Source organism: Thermobia domestica, chromosome 14 (assembly GCF_964235325.1).
Source record: "Thermobia domestica chromosome 14, izTheDome1.hap1.1, whole genome shotgun sequence".
NCBI lineage: Eukaryota > Metazoa > Arthropoda > Insecta > Zygentoma > Lepismatidae > Thermobia > Thermobia domestica.
The window spans coordinates 84,985,929-85,007,733 of NC_137467.1; the positions used below are offsets into that span (position 1 = coordinate 84,985,929).

Below are 21,805 nucleotides of genomic sequence, written 5' to 3' on the forward strand. Positions count from 1 at the left end.
TTAATTTCTCTTGTGAACTAAAGTTTGAACTGTAAGGGATAGTTTTTAAAGTTAAAAACAGAGAAGTTATGACCTACAAGGAAAGAAAAAAAACTTGCTCTTCCCAAGCATTTAGTAAATATTCTAATACTATAAGATTTACATTCAACAAGACAAAGAGAAATTTTAGCATAAAGCATTCATTCTAAAGGAAGAAAATAAGAAAGAGAGCACACTCAGAGATACATGTACACGGATGTTAACAATTAAGATGTAAATAAGACAGCAGCGAAACGAGGGAAACTAACTTATTTAATGTTATTTTCGAGTAAACGTAATGTAGGCGTGTTTCATATGCTTGCTATTTAAAATGATGGTGTCTTGAAGAACACCAACGCTCATACATGTATAAAATTTAATCATCGTATATAAGAGTAGAGAATACGACTTAAAGAGTATCTTGTAAATGACCTGAAAAGGCTCAAATCAAATTTATTTATTATTTTAAATAATGACGTGTTGTTCTTAATTATTGTAGATATTGTACTAAAGTAAAGTTGCAAAATAAGTAGTCTAAAATATTCCGTATTTTTTCGCGATAAGGAATTAGATAGTGTAACATTTTGCAATGGAGAGGTTTAAAATATTTTCATACTTAAATGATTTTCCTCACCAGCAGAGATAGTCAATAGCTAGCGCTCATCCTGCAAGTGAGTTAGTATAGGACGAGAGACTGAGAACTTAAGAAATATGTGATATCTTGCATTCTTATGTGAAGTGTCCACATTGGTAGCAATTCTAGCACGAATGTGGCCTTATGGCATTTCTTGTTTCAGTAACTTTATGATTTTAATCTCATATATTGTCCTTTTCTGACAGTCTGGCAATTCAACTTGCATAGTACATGAGTATACAGTATATGTGAAGAAGTTTGTGTTATCTAGGTTGGTTAGGTACTGTATAATTGATGCATCTAATTTCTAGACTGCGCAGGAGAAACAATAAATCAGAAATTGCCCAAAATGAATTAAGTCTAAATTGGAAATCTATGTGTCATGCTCCACCCCCGATTAACTTGGTGTAAAACAATTCTAAACATGAGTTGAATAAACTCGTCTTTTTAATGTTAGTATAAGTGATTCATACTTATGCATGGTAAAATAAAAAATCGCTTCCAGAAAACCTGTGCTTCTGTCTTAAAATATATACCTACTGTTTCTCCCACGCAGTCTAGAATTATTCTTTGCTTCTGAATTGAAGACAGTTTTCTTGTTCTGAAAAAGCGTTGGAATTCTTCGTTTGTCTAGGAATAGGTGGTTTAGGACTTAATGCTCTTTTTGGTGTACTTCCTTCTTATAGATCTATATCACTTTCATCTTGAAAATGTATTTTAACTGCGCTTCTTTTCTTTGTTAAAAGTGTCTTCAATTGCAATGCTTTCACTTGGACACTCTTTTTATTTCCTGCTGGCATCGTTGATTTCTTTGGTTTTCTTCACTCTTTTATTTCCTCAATTTGCTTACAAGCAAGGGGCGCGATATCGAGACTCGAATTGCGTAGTAAGAGTTACATATACTGAAAGAGCATCAGGTAATTAGTAAGTTACCAAATTATTAGCTGCAGTCCGCTAGTAGGGAAAAAGTTATGGGACTGTAAAGTACAGAACCTGGCGTAGGAAAACCACACAAAACTTATCATTTGGCTTGTTCCTCTTGGTATTGACAAGAGATAATGAACTCTAATGTATTCCCATCACAGAACATGATGTTTGACATAAGAAAATCTGTATGAGAAGAATTGTCAGTGTTGCCATCCATAGAAATTACAGCGTTGCCAAAATAAGAATACCTCGAAAAGCTTACAAGCAAATAGTACGTGATCGGGACTTACGTTGCACAATACGGATTATAAAGTATATTCTGAAAGAGCATCAATCATGAAGTGACCACGTTATTAGCTGCAGTTTGCCAGTAGGGCAAAATTATGGGGCTGCAAAGTGAACATGAGAGACTATGGCAAACAGAAGGAATAATATGTTTGTGTGTGCAATAGCAAATGGTATTTGTTTGGAAAGGGGAGATAGCTATGTAAATGACAGTGTTAAGCCACACAATTGATATGAACAGCAGAAAGTATCGAGTGATTCAAACAAAAACAGTTAGTGGAATATGCACATCGGACGATAGCCAGCGACGCGCAGTGATAACACATTTCTGTGGTAAGGGGGTCAAAACAATACTGAATTGGTGTCTGGAATGATTCCGGTGCGATGTCCAGGTATTCCGTTTTATAGAAAGCAAAGCGAATCATGTTGCGGAACAGAGGAGCGCAGAATTGGTACAGGGTGAACGACTGGAGACGCAGGAAATTGTCACGGTGCCAGATGTTCGTTTACTGCGACAAGACAATTGTGTCAGTGACGAACTTGACAAAGTTCTTGTAAGGACGGAAAAAGTACACGTCCAAGGGCTGCACCAGTCCTGTACATCCAGCCGGGATCAATTGCTTCCTGAATGTGACATTTGCAGGAACAAATTTATCGGAAAGCCCGTCATCTTTGTTTGTGGTCCACGAGTCCAGCAAGAGATAGATGTTCTCCCCGTTGTTGGGAATGCTATCCCAGAACACTTTGTTATAAAACTCTGACAGTTGTGCTTTCGGCATATTCGCTATCCTCCCGGCAAAGGATCTGATGTTTGGCGGATCCGAGGGGGGAATTTGCCGTTCCCTTCGGACACCAGGACATACATTGGCGTCAGAATTTCTCCATGATGTCATAAAACAACGTTGTGTTCACTCTTTCATTCGCTGCTAACCAAGCTTTTCGCGGTATTCTTATTCTGGCAACACTGTAATTTCTGTGGATGCTAACACTGACAATTTTTCTCATACAGATTTTCTTATGTCAAACATCATGTTCTGTGATGGGAATACATTAGAGTTCATTATCTCTTGTCAATACCAAGAGGAACAAGCCAAATGATAAGTTTCGTGTGGTTTTCGTACGCCAGGCTCTGAACTTTACAGTCCCATAACTTTTTCCCTACTAGCGGACTGCAGCTAATAATTTGGTAACTTACTAATTACCTGATGCTCTTTCAGTATATGTAACTCTTATTGCGCAATTCGAGTCTCGATATTGCGACCCTTGCTTGTTAGATTTCCTCTCCATATTGTCAATAATTAGTATCCTTCACTTGTAAGTGGAGTCTCCTGATCATTACAGACTATTGTATATAATATTGCCTAGGGTCTGTAGAACTGATCATACCATAAAGGATGGAATAAAACGAATTAAAATACTAATAACAATTAAATGTTTTCGTTTAATTCCTTTGATTTTCTTATATTTTCCAAGTATTATACATTTTATACGAAATGGACTAAATCTACTATTTTCAAGTGCGAGAAAGCTATTAGAGCATGTAACGCCATAATTATTATTTTACACAAATTTGCCTTTTTCGTTTTCCTTTCCAACATTCTTGGACGAGTCCACTTTTCGTGGGTACTAGGATCCATAAGAAAGATGGGTCGTTACAAGTAGCAACCAAGTTCAGGAAGATTCATTTTGAGAAATATTTGAACAAACATGTTATAACAGAGCTTACACAAAACCGTGACACGAAATGAATTTCCTGTTTTACAGGAAGAAAATTATCTACATTCTTAACAGCAAACAATTTCGTTTCCCAATTTCAAAGCTTAAAATATCATTTTCGTATTAAACTTGGTTGCTGAATATTTATATTACTTCTTCTTGTCTATATTATTAAATTCATTATACCCTATTCCGTGAAAGAAGGAAAAGTAAGTGTAGGTCTATATGGAAATCATTAACAAATCATAAATACACTATAATTTATTACAAAGTACGATAATAATACAATCAGTCAAAAGTTCTTAAATTGTTTTTGCAGAAATCTGAACTTGGAAAGACTATAAAAAAAAATTAACTAATTACAGTATCTTTTGACTTCTTTAATAATTGTCCTAAGCCAAATTCAAGAGTATTGTGTATATGCTTCAAATATTAATTGTTTATATGTTATCTTATTAAGAAAAAGGCATTTCATCTAACTACAATATAATTCAAAATCTTATTCTACCTAGTTACTCTTCAGGCTTCCTACATGTTATTTTCTAAAACAGAAGAACGCCGATGTTGATTTTCCAATGAAAATGTAGATCTGGTTTTGTAACAAACATAGATATATCGTAGCAACCCAACAGGTTTACTTCTTACGACTTTCTTAACATAAAAATATAACGCATATGTTTTCATTTTTATTGCTACCTATACCATTAGGTTCAAAAATTATCTTATAATGTTTATTTATACATTCATTTTTTGAATAGTTCTTGATATAACATGTTAGCATTTTAGGAAGAAACGTCTAACAATAATAATTACACAATACTAACCAAAAAAGTGTACCATAATTTAGCACATTGTGGATTCGAAATAGCCTATTGTAGATGAAAATCCGTTTAATTCAATAGCTGGGTTGCATTAGCAATTACCGGATTATTGCTAATGTAGGTGTCGGAACATAGAATAGATTCGTGTTACGTACAATGTGAATCTGTACTCGAAAATTATATGTGGAACGTAGAAAGTGATAGTTTAATTTTCAATCTGCTTTTTATATAAAAAATATGAAAGCTGTTCTTTTCAGTATTTCATTACTCAACCTACGTCTCTCAGACACTCAGTAATAGAGATGCAAAAAAGCCGGCTTTTTTGAATCGATGGTTTTTTTCACATAAAAAGCCGGCTTTTTTGGGAAAAAAACGAGAATTTTGGAAATTTTGGGTTTTTTCATTTTCATGATTTTTCTATCTAAATAGCTTTCTTATACTTTATTCTATACTTAGATAAGAATTCCATGACCTAAATGCCATATTTCGCTCTAAAATTCACCATCAAGATGGATGGAGCACATGTTTTACGAATTAAAGCTAACATGAAGAATGTAGTATTTGAGGGCAATTTTAGAGGCTATTTAACTTTATTTTAACTTTTGAGTTATCGATATTTTTTTCTTCTCGATATCATTTCAGTTTGTCGTCTGTTTCATTTCTAAGAGCATAGTACTCTAGCTTCTAACGCAGAAGTTAAACTTACGTTTTTCTATATATCCGTCAAAGCGTACGTTTTTCAATATATCCGTCTAACCGTACTTCCACATTTCTGTTATACTGTACCTGTGCAACGATTTAGCAATAATTTTCCGGATACAACCTTGAATACTAATTTATACAAATAATCAGTAGCGGATTTATAAACGTACTTTGGGATGGGTTTCTCTGATTGTTTCATTTTCTAAAATCTCCTAATTTTATTTGGGAGGAGCTTGAAGTTTATGAGTACAGGCATAACTAATACTGTTTTTCGTTTCGTTTTTATATTTAGCGATAATCTTCCGGATACAACCTTGAAGATCATTTTATACTGAGAATCAGTTGAGGATTTAGGAAAGTATTTTGGGAGGGTTTTTTCTTACTAATGTTTAGTTTTTCTAAACATTCGTAATTTTTATTTGACGGCAGCTTAAAGTTTATGAGTAAAGGCATAACCAATAGACATTTCGTTTGTTTTAGACATTCCGTAATTTTGGGAAACAGGCTTCAGTCCGAAAGACCGCCCCCCTAACCTTCGCAAAACCGTCACTGCTGGTAATTAGTAATAATAACGATTTAAAAACAATAAGAAATGAAGTCAGCCAACTCACAGTACACGCACTATTTCTACTTCATAGATGGAATGAAGAAAAGTTTTGTCAGAATGGTCGAATGCTGAGTTGAATTCCGGACTTCTCGATAGAAGCGCGAAAGCTCCAGTCAATCATGTTTGTTGTGCAGTTGTATTTATCTTAACTTAAATATATTCCGTAGTCCTTTTTTGTGTATGTTGGTGGGGTGGGGAGAGTTCCATAATGATATGAAGGGTGTGAGCCAAGAACATGGTAACTAACAAATTTTCAATTGCTGAGTTACGCAGCATCAGATAGGCAGCAACGCATACCGCTTCGTTTAATCCCTCATATATAGACTTATGTGAAAAATCAGCTTTCCGACTTTCAAAATGGATTGTGCAGCAGAAAATTTCTAATTTCTTAAAATAGTAAAATTATGGGTTACCATGTTCTTATCTCACACCCTTCATGTTCAATCCCTCTTGTTAAAAATACAGAAAACTTGAGGACTGAATAAATCGTGATGGTGCTTATATAAAACTGTATAATTTCAAGAATATACAAAACCAAAAGCTCTAGGTGTGCAGCCTTTAAGTGTATCATATAAATCTAAGTATTTTCCTTATGTTTTATTTTAATTTTATTTTGTTCCAAAAAGAGGGTATGGAATATTTTGAAGTAAAAATACTACATAAAATTCTGCTACTTATTTGAGTATTTTTTAAAAGAAGTATTTACTTTTAGGGTTTGCTGGTTTACACCAGCAGGTTTTCTTCTTTTTTTAAAATAAACAACTGGTTTAAACCGAAAAAAAATAAAAGGTACGAAAAATGCGAATCGTGTGAACTTCATGGTGACGTTTCCATAAATCAAACCATCTGCATTAGTTTTATTTCCTTTTCACCTTTTAATCAAGGTGTCCTATGTTCAATTCTCGGTCGAACCACAACCCTTCTTTCATGCGTAAACAAAGTAGCGGTTCGGATGTCACTTTAAGCGAAAGGCTTCTCCTTGATAATCTCGGTAATACGTAAGGATGTTAAGCCTGAATATACGAAACGAAACTAAATTGTATATTTCTGCATGCCTGAATGCCTGTTGTTTTATAAAGAAGCCAAGGTTGCTTAAATATACTGATATAATTTGACAAAATTTATCGATTGCCTACGTAGCTTCCAACATTAGCTTGGATTGTACTTTCAATGATATGTACGCACTAAATTTGTAATTTAATACCTCAGTTTTAGCGTACTGATTATGATACGTTGACCTTTAAATTTTACATGCAAAGCAATAACAGGATTTTTTCCGTTGTTGTTTTACATTTAGAGTAATGACGGGATTTTCCCGATGGCTAGGGCGGGAGTTTCTCAATTTAAGAAATTTACTGACCGGACTTCTTTAAGCTTATGTGACCTCTTCCAGCATAACCCCGTTGTTGCATAATAACACCAAGGCGAAACAAACTTGTTTCTGTCAATATGTAATATAAATACATAAAGCAAAATATCTAAACTCAAAAAAACCTGGTTTAAACCAAAAAAGCCTAGTTTAAACTCCCCTCAAAAAACGGGTTTTTGGCATTTTCAAAAACAACCATGGTTCTTGCCAACCCTGCTTACTTTTGTATGTAGGAGGTTAAAAAAATCTTATTATATACATTGGTTAATCCTTTGGAATTCATAATGTAAATATGTTGAGAAGTAAAACTGTTTGAAATATCTTTTCGAAATTCATGGTTTATTTTCGAGGTTTTATATTATTATCGGCATCAACCACTAATTAAATGACTTTTTGTGTTGTAGAGAAGCGAAACAAAATCTGGTTTATCAATTTAAAACAGAATTTTCAAAAAAGCCCAAAATTTCCCAAGCAAAAAAGCGAAGCAGAAAAAACCCAGTTTTTTTCCAAAAAAGCCGGTTTTTTTCCGAGCCCTTGCATCTCTACTCAGTAACAACAACATGTTGGAAGATTTGTGATTATTTCATTATGTGGAGGTATTCCTAATTTAAAAAAAAAGGTGGAGATAGAAGCCAGTCTTAATTAAATTATCTACCTCACATGAATGCATCAATATTTAGCAGCACTCTTTCTATTTATTGCTCATGGCAATTCTTTTACAAAGTGGGCCAGTCTGCTTTCTCCGTAACAGTACACTTCTCAAATAACCAAAATGTAATTTTCCTTCAACATGCTTTCTGATGAAGGAATGGTTTTATTTACAAATTCGAAACTTTGAGCTTTCCGAAGTAATGTTAATGCTCTTCATTAAGGAAGATTGCAACAGCGAGTTCTGTTATTTACTGTGATAGACAGCACAATTTCCTTTTTCTTATCTAAACGTCAAACTGTTTTCGACGGTCGGAAGATTCCGCCCTCTGTATAAAGATTGTATCTTGTATTGACAGAAGCAACATGAGCTTGTCAACATTAAAGCTATAGTTTCGTAAGGACGATTCCTAAAATATTGCGAATTGAACGCGCGTGCGCGCGTGTGTGTGTGTATGTAGAATAAATTAGAGAAACTCAACTCTTCATTAGCATTTATTTGTTAAACTAAGCAACGGTAAGTGTTATTAAGTTTACATTGATTAAAATGATTTTTCCTTTTAATATTAGAGGTAACGAAAACTAATTCTATGGGAATGTGATAACGCTATAATGTGTTAATAAAGAAGTAGATGCTATTGTGCAATTAAAGTAAGCTATTAACAGAGCCCGAATTTTTTATGAAATATCAACCCTAAAGTATGTTCGTAAATATGTAATAAAAACATCTGAAATATGTAAAAGGTTAGAATGTTTACATTAAGTATTTTTGATATTCTGCAACATAGATTCAAACATTAAACACAATTTGAATATATTTAATAATTTAATTTAGAATAAGTTACCTCCAGGTACATTTCAAAACGCTCAGAAGTAAATGTTCATTGTCAACATTTTATACTCAGAGAGCACAAAGAAACTGAAAGTTACCTTTGATCTCGAGTCAAGTATTGTTTGAATATATTAATATGTTACTAGGTCATTATGTACACATACAAATGTTCAAAACTAAATGTCTGTCACTTATCAGACAATATTTCCTTGCATGCGAGAAATTTCTATCTACGTCGTGACAAGTAACTGGAGGTAAATGGGGTTGGGAGAAAGATTAGATTAATTTTTGCACCATCCAAAATACAACTCTCTGTCAATATTCTGTTGTTATCTGGATTCTTTTCAGTCAGTTCGAACTATCTCTCGCACATCTTCTCCAACAGAAGCTATATATATTCGTGGCTTCTAGGAGAGGAAGTCCAACAGTTTCAAATTTGTTGATGCTTATAACAATCCAACCAAAATTGCTGTTTATGTATTCCATATCTATATCGCAAGCAAGTTTGCTGACCTTGAAGAGATATTGAACAGTACGTACAATGCTAAGTCAGCCGAAAATGAGTCAAGCACAGATTTGACTTCTTCATGATATTCGTTGTAAAACTTCTTTACTCTTGTCCAAGTACCCAATTTAGTAATAATAGGTTCCGGAGGAAGTGGCAAGCCTGACAAGTACACGTTGTGGTGCCTTCAAAAATGCCTTTATCGTGGAATAAATAAGTTAGTGGAGTTTTGGAAACATTACTCTCACCGCGTTAGAGAACATAAGCCAAGCAAGTGAAATGAATAAAGTTAGGATAAAACACTAAGTGCCGTAGCAGCTTTTAACATGTATGACACACTGACTATGTAGATAAGAACTGTCTGTTCTTGTACGCTATCAGGATATAACACTTTAAGACTATCATTCACAAATCGTGCTGTGGTGGAATGATTTATACGTTCCAGAACTTTGCATGCAATGGGATGTGGTGCAGATAAAGTATCAGCAGTTAGGTTTCCAAATATGGATTTAGCTACATACGAGGGTCACTAAGAAAGTTTTGAGATGTGAAATAACTTACATACTTGAAATCAATTTAACACTTACATTTTCTCAAAGTATTCACCATTACACTGTACACAGTTTTGCATCCTCGAAAAAAGCTTTTGGAAGCAGTGTTGCCAGTCTTTTTCTTCAAGTGTTGAAAGTTCATTCTCGTAAGCCACTATAGCTTCTTCAGGGCTGCTAAATCTCTTCCCTCGCATGCGATCATTGATCCTGGGGAACAGAAAAAATCCCATAGGGCCAGGTCAGGACTATACGGCGGATGAGTCATAAGTTTGACCGTAGATTCTAAAAACTGAATTGTGATGTTGGACGCGTTGTCATGATGAAGCAGGATCCCACTCAATCCAGTTCTTGGACGCCGTTCCAGAAGCTTCTGGAACATTTTTGTTAGACAAACAGTGGTGTACCACTGAGCAGTAACAACCCTTTGTTCTTCAAGTGGAACAGTTGCAACATGGCCATATTTGGAGAAGAAAGTTGAGACCATCTTCTTCCCCACACTTCGCGGTCGCTTCACTTTCGTGGGTGAATTTTCGTCTGGAAAGATCCAAATTGTAGACTGGCGTTTATTTTCAGGGTCAAATTGATAGATCCAAGTCTCGTCACCAGTAACAATGCCAGAGGCGCGTCGAGAATTGCCTCCATCAAATCTTGCAAGCATTTCGTCACACCATTCCATACGCATGCGTTCCTGCTGTTCAGTGAAAGTGTGAGGCACCCAACGAGATGAAACCTTCCTGAGCCGAAGATGAACATGAAGAATTTTTGTTACTGCTGGCGATCCAATGTTCACTGTAGATTCAATGTCCTTGAAAATTGTTCGAGGATTTTCTCGAATCATTTGTTCCACAGCGGCAATGTTTTCATCTGACACAGCTGTTGCCGGACGTCCAGCTCTCTCTTCATCTTTAAGCGATGTGCGGCCTTTTCTGAATTCACCAAACCACCGAAAAATTGTAGCACGGGAAGGAGCAAGGTCTCCAAATGCCCCCTGCAAACGGTCAAGGCTTTGCGTCTCGTTCAAACCATTTTCGAAATCTTAAAGGATCATTGCCCAAAAATGTTGCCTTTCGATCTCCATTCTAGACAGCCGAATACTGCTCACATCAGCAAACAATTGAAGGCGATACGGCCACACCGATAAGCGAGTCGAGTTGAAACTTGCTTCGCTTCTTCGCTCTGGATACCACTACCGAACGCAATTGTTGGAATTCAAATACTGTGCCAGAACAATGCGTATCTCAAAACTTTCGTAGTGACCCTCTTATCGTAAAAGAGCATCGGTTATCTCATCGACATAAATCCACTCATAGGAACTGCCTACTTCCACCCTTATTGATTCCAAAGCTTCTTTGTAGGAAATTAGAAGATATCCTTTTCGAAGGATTCACTCGTCAGGAACTTTACGACCACAATACTTTTCAAGGAAATTCAAGAACTTCGGTACTTGAATTTTCTTCCAAGGATTGTTTGCTGCAATCATTGCTTCGCACATTTTGTTGTAAAACACACTGAATGAAGAATCCTCTTGCATCTATGTCCATAGAATCTGCTTCTCTTCACTTTGTAATTGCTTGTTTTTCATATCAAGTGAACTGCGAATATGCTGCTCTAACAGACTTCAAAGTGCACCCAACTTCTTTTCTTATTGCATACTCAACACAAAATAACTTTGCCATCGGTGGTAAGTGCACCATCGACTGCTATTCAACAGAAAAACTTCTGAGATAACAAAGAGGTAGGTGGTGCCATTCCAAATTTGTACAGGTGAAACACGATTATATGCTGAATCAAGCTCTTGTTAAAACTCCAGTGCTTAAAATAAAAAGCCGGCGAATTATATATAGCATATCTCGCGGTTGACTTAGTAATACTTCAATCAGGATTTGTTGTCACTGGCTGCAAAATTACGCTAATAACAACAAATAAGTAATGAAAGGTAAAAACCGCTCTGCTTTGTACTTAACGTCTTCCATGGTTGATTCTTTTCATTTGCTGTGTGTTGCTTGCCACTCCGAGTTGTGAAACTGGAAACTAAAATACCGTCGACTCCTGGTGTAATTGTTACGATACGGCAATTCAAAGAACTATTATGTAAGTACAATGAAGGCAAATCGCACTTTTAAATTAGTACATTAGGATTAGTATTAAGATTTAGATTTCTGGGCTTTCAGCATCTATGGCTATTATAACCCGTCACGTGTGACGGATGACGTCCCTCGGCCATCACACTATCCGAGAAGACGGAAGGAAGAAAGAACTGGGGAAGGATGGAATCAGCCTGGAACCTGTATCCTAGATACCAATCAGGCATTTGCTTGGTGTGAATGAGAAAAACCAAGGAAAACCTCACTCAGGATTGCAGGCCTCGAAAATCTTTTACAATTTCTCTGCCGAGTGTTCCCACCGGGAACCGAACCCAGGGCTGCTCGGACGAAACATGGAAGTTTGAGCGACTATGCTACGCGGTGCTACTAAGTTAGTGTATTGTCGACAGGTGAAAATGGTGAAAAAGAAGGGAGAAGAGACAGCTTAAATTTTAATATTTATCTATCACACTAACACGTAAGCCAGAAGACCAATAGTTAATTATAAGAGTAGTCAACCTGAATTTCTATATTTTGAATAATGTAGATCTTAATCCTTAACATTTCTATATTTTATTCTAATTCCCAGAATGCTTTTGTTCTCTAATTGATTGGAGGCTTAATAGGAACATCAGTGATGACCTATTTGTTCCTGTCACGGAAAGGCCAATGACCGACACAAAAAACAAAGGCTCAAACAAAGGCTTCCAACATGGAAACAATAAAGTAAACAAGACTTCAATAATACAGAGAACAAGACAAAAGCTCGATCCAATATATAAATAGAATAAAACAAAATAGTTAAAAAATAAAAGTTAAAATATGAAACACAAGTTCTTAAAAGCTACAATAATAAATAACAAACAAAAAATTTAACAAGTTTAATAACCAAAATCATAGTAAAGTTAATAATAATAATAATAATAATAATAATAATAATAATAATAATAATAATAATAATAATAATAATAATAGAAATCAGTTATGAGGTGGAAAAGTCCCAGACAACATTAACAACTTTAATCGCACGTAAATAAAGTAAAAAAAATAGGTCAACAAAGGCAGGGTTACTGGCCCGAAACTCGACTAAAACTTCTAGGCAATATCAAAGGTCCAGTAAGTTTGAGCGTTCTTCACACAGGCCCGTATCCACGGGGTCTAGGGGGGTCGCCCCCCCTAAATTTTTGCTGCCCCCCTAAAATTTTCACGCTAGGCTTGAAAATGAACTATAATATGGTGATGAATTATATGCTTGGATCGGGTCCCCTAGCTTCAGCCGTCCTCCCTACATTTTTGGGCTGGCCACGGCCTGTCGTAACATTCTACGAGAATGAGGTGAGTGGGACGATACAGCCATCACAATACATCTAATTTAGATTCTACCATAATTATTTAGTAACTGACAGTGAAAACTTGTATTAGTTTCAGTTTTTGCTATAAACAAAGCTTTATGTGATTTATTTGCCATTTATATCAAGGAACAAATAAAGTATTGTATTTTTAATCCTTCACGAGAACAGTATTTAAATTTATGAACTTTCTGATACATTTACATGATTGCAAATTTTACCCTCTCTTGTTTTCATATGTACCGTAGTACACCTTCCACAGTACTACACAGTATTGCTGACATTTTAAATGAAGTTGTTGTAGAAACCCTTTCGTAATTGTTGTTGCTGACACATGCTTTTACGCGTCGATGTATACAGATGTTATTTGGATCCACTTTTTTTTTCTGCCAGTACAACAACAAGTCGTTCATTACAGTTCTTATGTTAAGTTATTCCAGCTGTAAGCTCGGTTCTACAATGGAACACGTTGAACGTTTCCTAGCATAAACTGAGCCGAAGTTTGGCCCTGCACAGCTGAGTTGCCACCCTCATACATAATGGCTCGGGAAATCAATCAGAAGCTCAGGAAGCGACATGTGAAGCAACATCCTGGGAACTTATCCGAAATATACATCATATGGAAACAGAATATAGACTTGATATATATATTATATATATTATATATATTATATTATATATATATTATATATATTATATAGATAGATAGATAGATAGATAGATAGATAGATAGATAGATAGATAGATAGATAGATAGATAGATAGATAGATCGGCCCGAGCTCGTGTTATAATCAAATAAGCCCAAATTACACAAACTTTATAATTAACGCTAAGTTGTATTTTTATTTACAGTAGTTAAAGGTTTTATTTTGCATTTGTGCTTTAAAATTTCTCTAGAAAATACGGTCAAATAAATATGATTGTACAATATATTTACAAAGTTAGGCCCGAAAAGGCCTGATTATTTAAAAATTTACGATCCGAGCCCTCCCAGGGCCTGAAGTGATATATTGTTTGTAAGCCCGAGTCTCGCCAGCGGACCGGGTCGGGCTGAAGCCCACAGGCTCTACTCGAGCTCCTGCAGACCTCTAATACGGGTCAATTAGCGCTACTCACCTTTTTGCTATCCTTTGTGTCCTGAACGTATTCGTGCGTGGCAGATTCATGATTCAAATCAGGTAGAGAATGACTAATTCTAATTGCTGATTGTTTTGGACTATCATCTTGGCTGTCTCTCCTACGACCTCTGTTGAACCATTTGGTGGCACATTGATAACTAACAGCTGCTAACATAACTAATGCTACTAACGTCATAATCAGGCCACCAAGTATCATGAATGGAAGAGTTCCTGGAATATCATCTGGAAAGAAACAATAAGAAACAAATTTAGAAATTTGAATGCTTATTAAACTACATCATTAATACCGGTAAAAAATGCAATTTTTTCTTTGCATTACAGCTCAATTTCCTAACAAGAAAATTAATATTGTAAGTATTGATTGGTCGATAAAAGTCGACAAAATTATTAATGGGACAAGACTATTAATGTTCTAGTTGATTGTATCTACGGAAGAGGGTGTGGTTAGGTCTCTCAGCATATGAGTTTATGATGATTAATGTTACGTCATTTGGTTTTCTGGTGTTCTCCACTTTCTAGAACTCCTATACCAAGACTAAAGCTGTGTGCAGCTCTATTATTGATAAAAGTAGTAAGTGTTTTATCATAGTTATTGCTGTTACCTATTGATAATTCTTTGGACCAACTGATTCAACTATTGAACAGTAGTCCACCTAGCAGGTGACAGAACTCTGTAGCTAATAGGTATCAAGAATACAATAAACTATATCCATGGAAAAATTGTTCTATGTTCCACGAAACAAAACAGTGCAGAGTGTGCTAGTAGATGTATTTTTGCTGAAGTTTTAGTATGCAATGAGTTGTGGTGGAAAGGTCCTGAATTTTTGAGAAAGACTGAGTTGCCAGTTCACGAGGTTGAAATATTTCATCCTGATGCTCTCAATGAACAGAAAAGCCAGGTAGTGGCTATGGATTCGATTGTAAGTATGAAAATCATAGAAAGATTTTCATAATTTTTATGACACTAAGAGCAGTAGCTTCGTGTCTAAGGTTTATTCACAATTGCAGATTGTCAAGTAAGTTGAAGGGAATTTTGAACAGAAATGGACTAAGTCATGCCTTGATCGTCTTCGCAATGCAAGTCTCAAGTTTTCAAACAGAAATGAAAGCCAACGAAAAGGAAGGCGGCCAAGGGAACTTAGAAATAAAACTAGATTATTAAGTTTGAGCTTGGAAACACATTATTTAATGGACATCCAATATTAAAACAGAAAGCCGTAGATATCTACAACTTTTGTTTCCAAAGGTGTAGAGTGGGAATCTATTGTTTTGCATACTGGATCCACATAAAATGTGTATGGTTTACATCATTTTACTCTGTATTGAAACTGGGTATTAGTGCATCTGCCATGTCCAATTTCCATAGAGGAGTATTGGTAATAATATAACCTACTGTCTTTTCATTAAAAGACATATTAAAGTTGAACATTTTTTGCCGTTTTATCATTTTGATTCTACACGAATCAAATGTTGACGACAGAAATAGTCAAATCTACCGTTTCCCATTTGAGTGAAGAGAGAGAGAGAGAGAGAGAGAGAGAGAGAGAGAGAGAGAGAGAGAGAGAGAGGTGGAGATGGATTCTACTTTTGAGACAAGAATCCATATAAAAATGTTCTTCTTGATCTATCTTTGTATATGAATCAAAAGTTGAAGCCACAAATTACTAATCTGGACCATTATAGGTTTCAGTAGCGGGATAAGGGAAGAGGCGGTATTTATTTTGTGAACACTGAACTCATTGCAAAATACTATTTTCTAGCTATTTCTTACTACTTTTCCTCAAATGCAAACAATATTGATGCCGGAGGTAGTCGTATATTTTAGCACTTCCGTTTCAAATCCAGGTATGAGGACGAGAAATGAAATCTACTTTTGTGTCACTGAAGTCATACCATAAGCTGTTTCTAGTTATTTTTACCATTTTGCTCTAACGTGATTCTTATTTAAAACGATTGCGGTAGATTATATCATTTCCGGTTTCAACAGAGTAAAATAAAAGATATAAAACAAAGTTTTGGGATGCTGAAGTAACATAAAGAAATCATGTCTCGCTACGCGTTACCGGTTTGCCTTTATGACTATTGACAGACAGACGAACCTATATTATCTTTAGATAAAAGTTTTTTTATTTATGCGAAGGAGAGAATAGAAGTGAAACACATATGCTTTGAAATGAAAGCATTTATACTTTGAGTGCCGTGTGTCTTCAGATACGAAACATACTCAGCACGAAGAGGAGAAACTAATTAAGTTGGTTAGAAATGTTTTATTTATTTATTTATTTGCTTTCTTTTCTAACACGCTACGTGGTGAACTAGCTATAAGTCTGAGCATATTACATAATTCAAATTTAGGATGTCCAGCCCCAATAATTCGCAATATATTCTTATTCGGAATATTGTAAAGTTTTGTTTTATGTAAATTTCTCCCTTAATGCCCTCTATAGCTCCAAATATGTTTCCTAAACATGAATTAGTTTCTGTACGTTGTACTTCAACATTCATATAGCACAATAGGGAAAATTATGTTGCAAATAATTTTTGAACTTCTAATTTCACTATTACACTATTAGCCACGATCAAAAAATGTTTCTTATTTTAGTAGTACACGTTTTTTACACGAAGTTCTCTGCGCTAAGTAGGCCTATTCGCGTCGAACATCCTGCTTAGAGTCTTAATGGGAACAAATGTAGTGTGAATTTTGTGTTACACTTACAACTAAGTAATATTAAAATGCTAAAACTAAGAAAGATATGGTTTTGGATGTTTTTATCTACTATTACATGCGTTTATTCCCGAATTTTAAACTAAACATTCGAATATTTTTATAAATGAGTAGAGAAGAAAATTTACGTATTGTTATTTGAATGCTCCTTTCAAAGGTATATTCAAAATCGTTTCATTGACATGAACGTGATTTAAGTAAGGGAGGAGAAAAAAATGAAATCTTTGAGTTTTACGTCCCACGCTTATGCCGGTTAGGCTAAAGGAGACGGCGATGATGAGTAATGAATGAAATGGTGGGATGAAGAATAGTGTTACCACGAGACGAAACAGAACCCTTTTAGACGAGACACGAGACGAGATAGATTACTTGTCCCGTCTCGAAAACGAAACTAGACGGGACGTCTCGTGAAATGTCTCGTCTCGTCTCGTGTCTCGAAAATGAAAACGCTGGCGGGAATGGCCAAGATTGAAATTGCCAGTGGTTATATAGATTGCAAAAGGAAAATCCCCTTTGTGAGAAAACATGTTGAAAAGCCTTCATAGAAAAGTATCCTCTGTCTATTGAATGAAACAATCGTGATACACGAGCTTCTAGGAATATCATCCTTAATGTCTTGTCCCCAATTCCCCTTGCTGTAAACTGAGGAATTCTCAGTTTTTTCATTTCTGGCTGGAATGATGACAAACAAAATCAAAGACAGGGAAGATTTTTACAAGGTCAAGAAATCGAACTACCAACACCATCTATTCAATTTGAAAACTGGATAAGGTCTATACTCATTACAGGCTGTAGTTGAAAGTTCTGGCTGAGATGGCGGAAGAGAACAGAACAGACTACACTTGTCTTTATTTTCTGGTGGCGGTATTCTTTTTGCTATATGAACCGAAATTAACCGTAAACGGCAATTGAAGTATGTCATCTTGCAACTAAAATTTTGTCTTCTCTCTCTCTCTCTCTCTCTCTCTCTCTCTCTCTCTCACGCACACACACACACATACACATTAAAAAACACTTTTACCATTTTACCAATCGCTCGCTTATTATACAGCAGTCATGTTGTAAAATTCACCTATTCGTTTGGAAGGCGGGCGAAGGACAAAGAAATCAAAGATATTATCGACGAACCCTTCGAATTGTTTGCTTTCAGCAAATTTATGATACTAACAATAACATTTTAAGTGAAGAGGTTTTACACGGGGACCTTCGTTTTGTTACGCGGAAATGTATGATCTGACCAGAGTGCGAAATTGCCTCTGCTTCCATGTTGAGAGGAGGGGAATACTTCTCTTTCCTAATGAATAATATTCATTAGGACCTAAATTATCTTCAGAAATGGTTTCTTACAGAGTGTAAAGAACATTTAGTATAATATTCATGGAACTCCGTTGAAAGCAGAAAATATCATGAGAATGATCAAAATTCGAACATTGAAGAACATAATTAAGAGAAAAGAAATAGGATACCCAAACCATAATTTTAAACCTGCTATAAAATGTATATCCTATATTTTTACTAATTCCTTACTCCCACGAAAGTGTCCTGGGGAGGATATTCTCTCCAATTTTTTTCAGACTGAAGTCCTTTTATCCCGTACGATTTCGCCCACTGACACAATACGAAAAAACAAATGCTGTTAAAATCCATACACATGAATGACCCTTCCGGGACTCAACCCGGGGCCTTCAAGCCGACGGTCTATCGCCGCAGACCGTTCGGCTTGGTATGAAGATGTACGTTGTACGATTGTGAATAGATCACGATAATATAAGAAACTTTAATCCAAAATGGCCACCCAAAAATCAACTTTTTTGTAAACCACTATCTAATCTGGGTGTACTGTCATGAGTTTGTTACACAAACGGGGCAACCACCATATAGTGGCACACACCCCGCGGTTATGGGAACAGATTTGTACCATGGAGGTGAAGGCTGGTCCCAAGCATTCTTTGGTCCGTGTCGTTCAGCTCCTATTACTATGGCACTTTAAGTAGAGCTTACTGTGCAGTAACATATAAAATTTCAATCAAATACTTTCCATTACTCAATATTTCATTTTAATTTCAAGTTACTCAATAAAATTATTTGGTTCCGACCTTTTTTTTAAAAAAAACATAAACATGGTAAAATGGAAAGTAGTTTTTGGATTGGTATGGAAACCTAAAGGCTGGAATACTGGTATATGAAATCAAAGTGTACACACATATCTATCTCTCTATTTATCTATATATCTTTCCATCTCTCTCTCTCTCTATATATATATATATATATATATATATGTATATATATATATATATATATATATATATATATATATATATATACAGACACTATAAAGCAAATGGGCTGATAGTATACGATAGTGTTGGGGATAATGAGACCTTTACATCGAACTTTGCTTGTCGTGTAAACATTATTTGACATTAGTGTCTTCATCTTCGACGTACCTATGAGCAATTTACTGTATATTCGTGTACTGAAACTGGTGAAACAAATTTCAATGTTTCTGAATGTAAAAAAAAAAAAAAAAGCCAGGGTCGAGGAGCCTCAGACAACTAACAGCAGAGATGTAAACTATTTGTCCTTGTAAACTATTTGTCCTTGTTTTGTGAGCTTATTTGAATTTATTTTAAAAACCTTTAGGCAACTTTGGCCCACCCCGAATGGATGATGATGGGAAAATTAGTGGAATGAAGAAAGTGGTAGGATACTAGACAACTTCGAAAAACACACACATTCGAAAAATGAAATGAAATGAAATGAAATCTTTGAGTTTTGCGTCCCACATTTATGCCGGTTAGGCTAAAGGAGACGGTGATGAGTAATGAATGAAATGGTGGAATGAAGAAAGTGGGAGGAAACGGGAGAACCCCGAGAAAACCCACGCACACGATGTTGGTCCACCACAAAGTTCACTTGGCACTAACCGAGATCGAACCGACTACCACATACACCAGAAAAGGTGAAGGGTTCACGGTGTAGCTACCGTGACATTTTTTGTCTTGTGTGTTCTGGGTAATACTTGTAACTTAGTTGTATCTTGATTAGCATGGTGCAGCCTGTTTCATTTTACTTTCGTTCCCATGGTATGCTGCTATTTTTTACGAGACAAGACGAGACAAAACGAGACAAATGAGACGAGACGAGACGGGACAGAACCTCTCGAGACGAGACGGAACGAGCACATTTTTTCGGGACGAGACACGAGACGAGACATGCTTTGCACGAGACGAGACGAGACAGCCTGAAGTCTCGTCTCGTGGTAACACTAATGAAGAAAGTGGGAGGAAACGGGAGAACCCCGAGAAAACCCACGCACACGGTGTTTGTCCACCACAAAGTTCACTTGGCAGGTTCTGGGAAGGGAGGAGAAGCATAGCTACGAAACTTATAAGGTGAGTGTACGTTCTTGTAAGTATTCAGAGGTATTTATTGCTTCTCTAAAGAAAGTTAACGGTGGACGTAAATTAATTCTTTATTTCCGAAACTTATTTGCAGCTTAAACAAATAAACAGCATAAAATAGGCTCTCTCAGATATTAGGCCTATTAATTATTTCTATATTTTACGATAAATTCAATTACACTATGAATAATAATAATAAATATTTCCATAACTCTATCTACATAATACTAGGATAGTTTCTGAAATTATTTGACGTTTATGATACTTTATCCCGTGATTTTTCGTTTTTATTATTTCTGTTAACTTACAATTATGAAACCAACAAGCTTACCAAAGAATCGATCAATCAGGATATATTTATACCTACTTTCCATCCGTATATATTGTCATATCTATGTTCCAGTGATGGGAAGGGCATGTGCTCTACTTTTAAAGATAATGCGGTTTGTGTTCACAAGTTTTTTCAATAATCTATGTACATCCATGTCCAAAGATATTGTCGCATGTCTATAAATATGTTTTTGTAGGAATATAATTTGATAACGAATTCGCTCGGTATTTCTTATAATGTTAGTATGTGTATAATCGGCAAAGACATGTATGTGGCAAATTTCATGTCAAAAGAGCTGTAAATAAGAACAATATAACGAAAATAAAACTTTTTTGTCCATTTATCAACATTTTGTTTTACTTATTCTAATTTTCGTATTTATAATTCTTTTTCTATGAAATTTACCACATATATACATTTCCCGATTATACACATAGTATCAGTATTTCAAGTACCCTGCAAAATCATTAGCAAATTATATTCTTACAAGAAGACAGTTATAGATATGCGACAATCCTTTCGGACATGAATGTACTTCGTTCATGATTTCCAGTGATATACTCAATACCTTTTCGACAAAAACAAATAGGATGCGCTCATTAGCGCGATGGATTAAAGCCTATCTCCCAGATATATCTACTCGTAAATGAAACTGATCAAGAGAGAATCTATTGGCATAATGAATGTATGTATAGGAGCGTTTGAAGGCAATCACACGTCCACCTATTAGTGTCCATAAGCGTTCCAGCAATCTCGAGGTACTGAATCACATGATATAACTACAAGGTCCAGTTTTACGTAAGATTGTTATACTTATACATACACGTTTGGTCAGTTAAACGATAGTATTTGTATATATACACCTTCACATGGATTCAATTCACAATTCAAAGGAAATCTGATTATCATCTCAGACAAGACAACCTTGAGAAAGAATCTGTTTACAACTTCTTGCAAACAAATTTAATAAGCAAGTCGTGAAACGTATAATGATATTTCCTGAAGGAAATAACCTGAATAGATAATCAAATTAAATTTAATACGCATATAACATATTGAAAATACTAATAAAAATTTTGTTTTCTAAAATATGGTTAAATACAAAGTTTGTTACTTCCTTCTTTTGTGATCATTTCTTTGAAGTGTGGGAAGGTCAG

At 35.4% G+C, this 21,805-nt stretch overlaps 1 protein-coding gene across 1 annotated transcript in view; it reads right to left on the reverse strand.

Annotated features, from left to right (window-relative positions):
• LOC145670243 (synaptotagmin-10-like) overlaps positions 1-21,805 on the reverse strand; it is a 354,389-nt gene that overhangs the window by 258,376 nt on the left and 74,208 nt on the right. Inside the window, exon 2 of the mRNA XM_081738645.1 lies at positions 14,166-14,410. Coding sequence (XP_081594771.1) covers positions 14,166-14,410 — 245 coding nt within the window. The remainder of the gene's footprint in view (positions 1-14,165; positions 14,411-21,805) is intronic.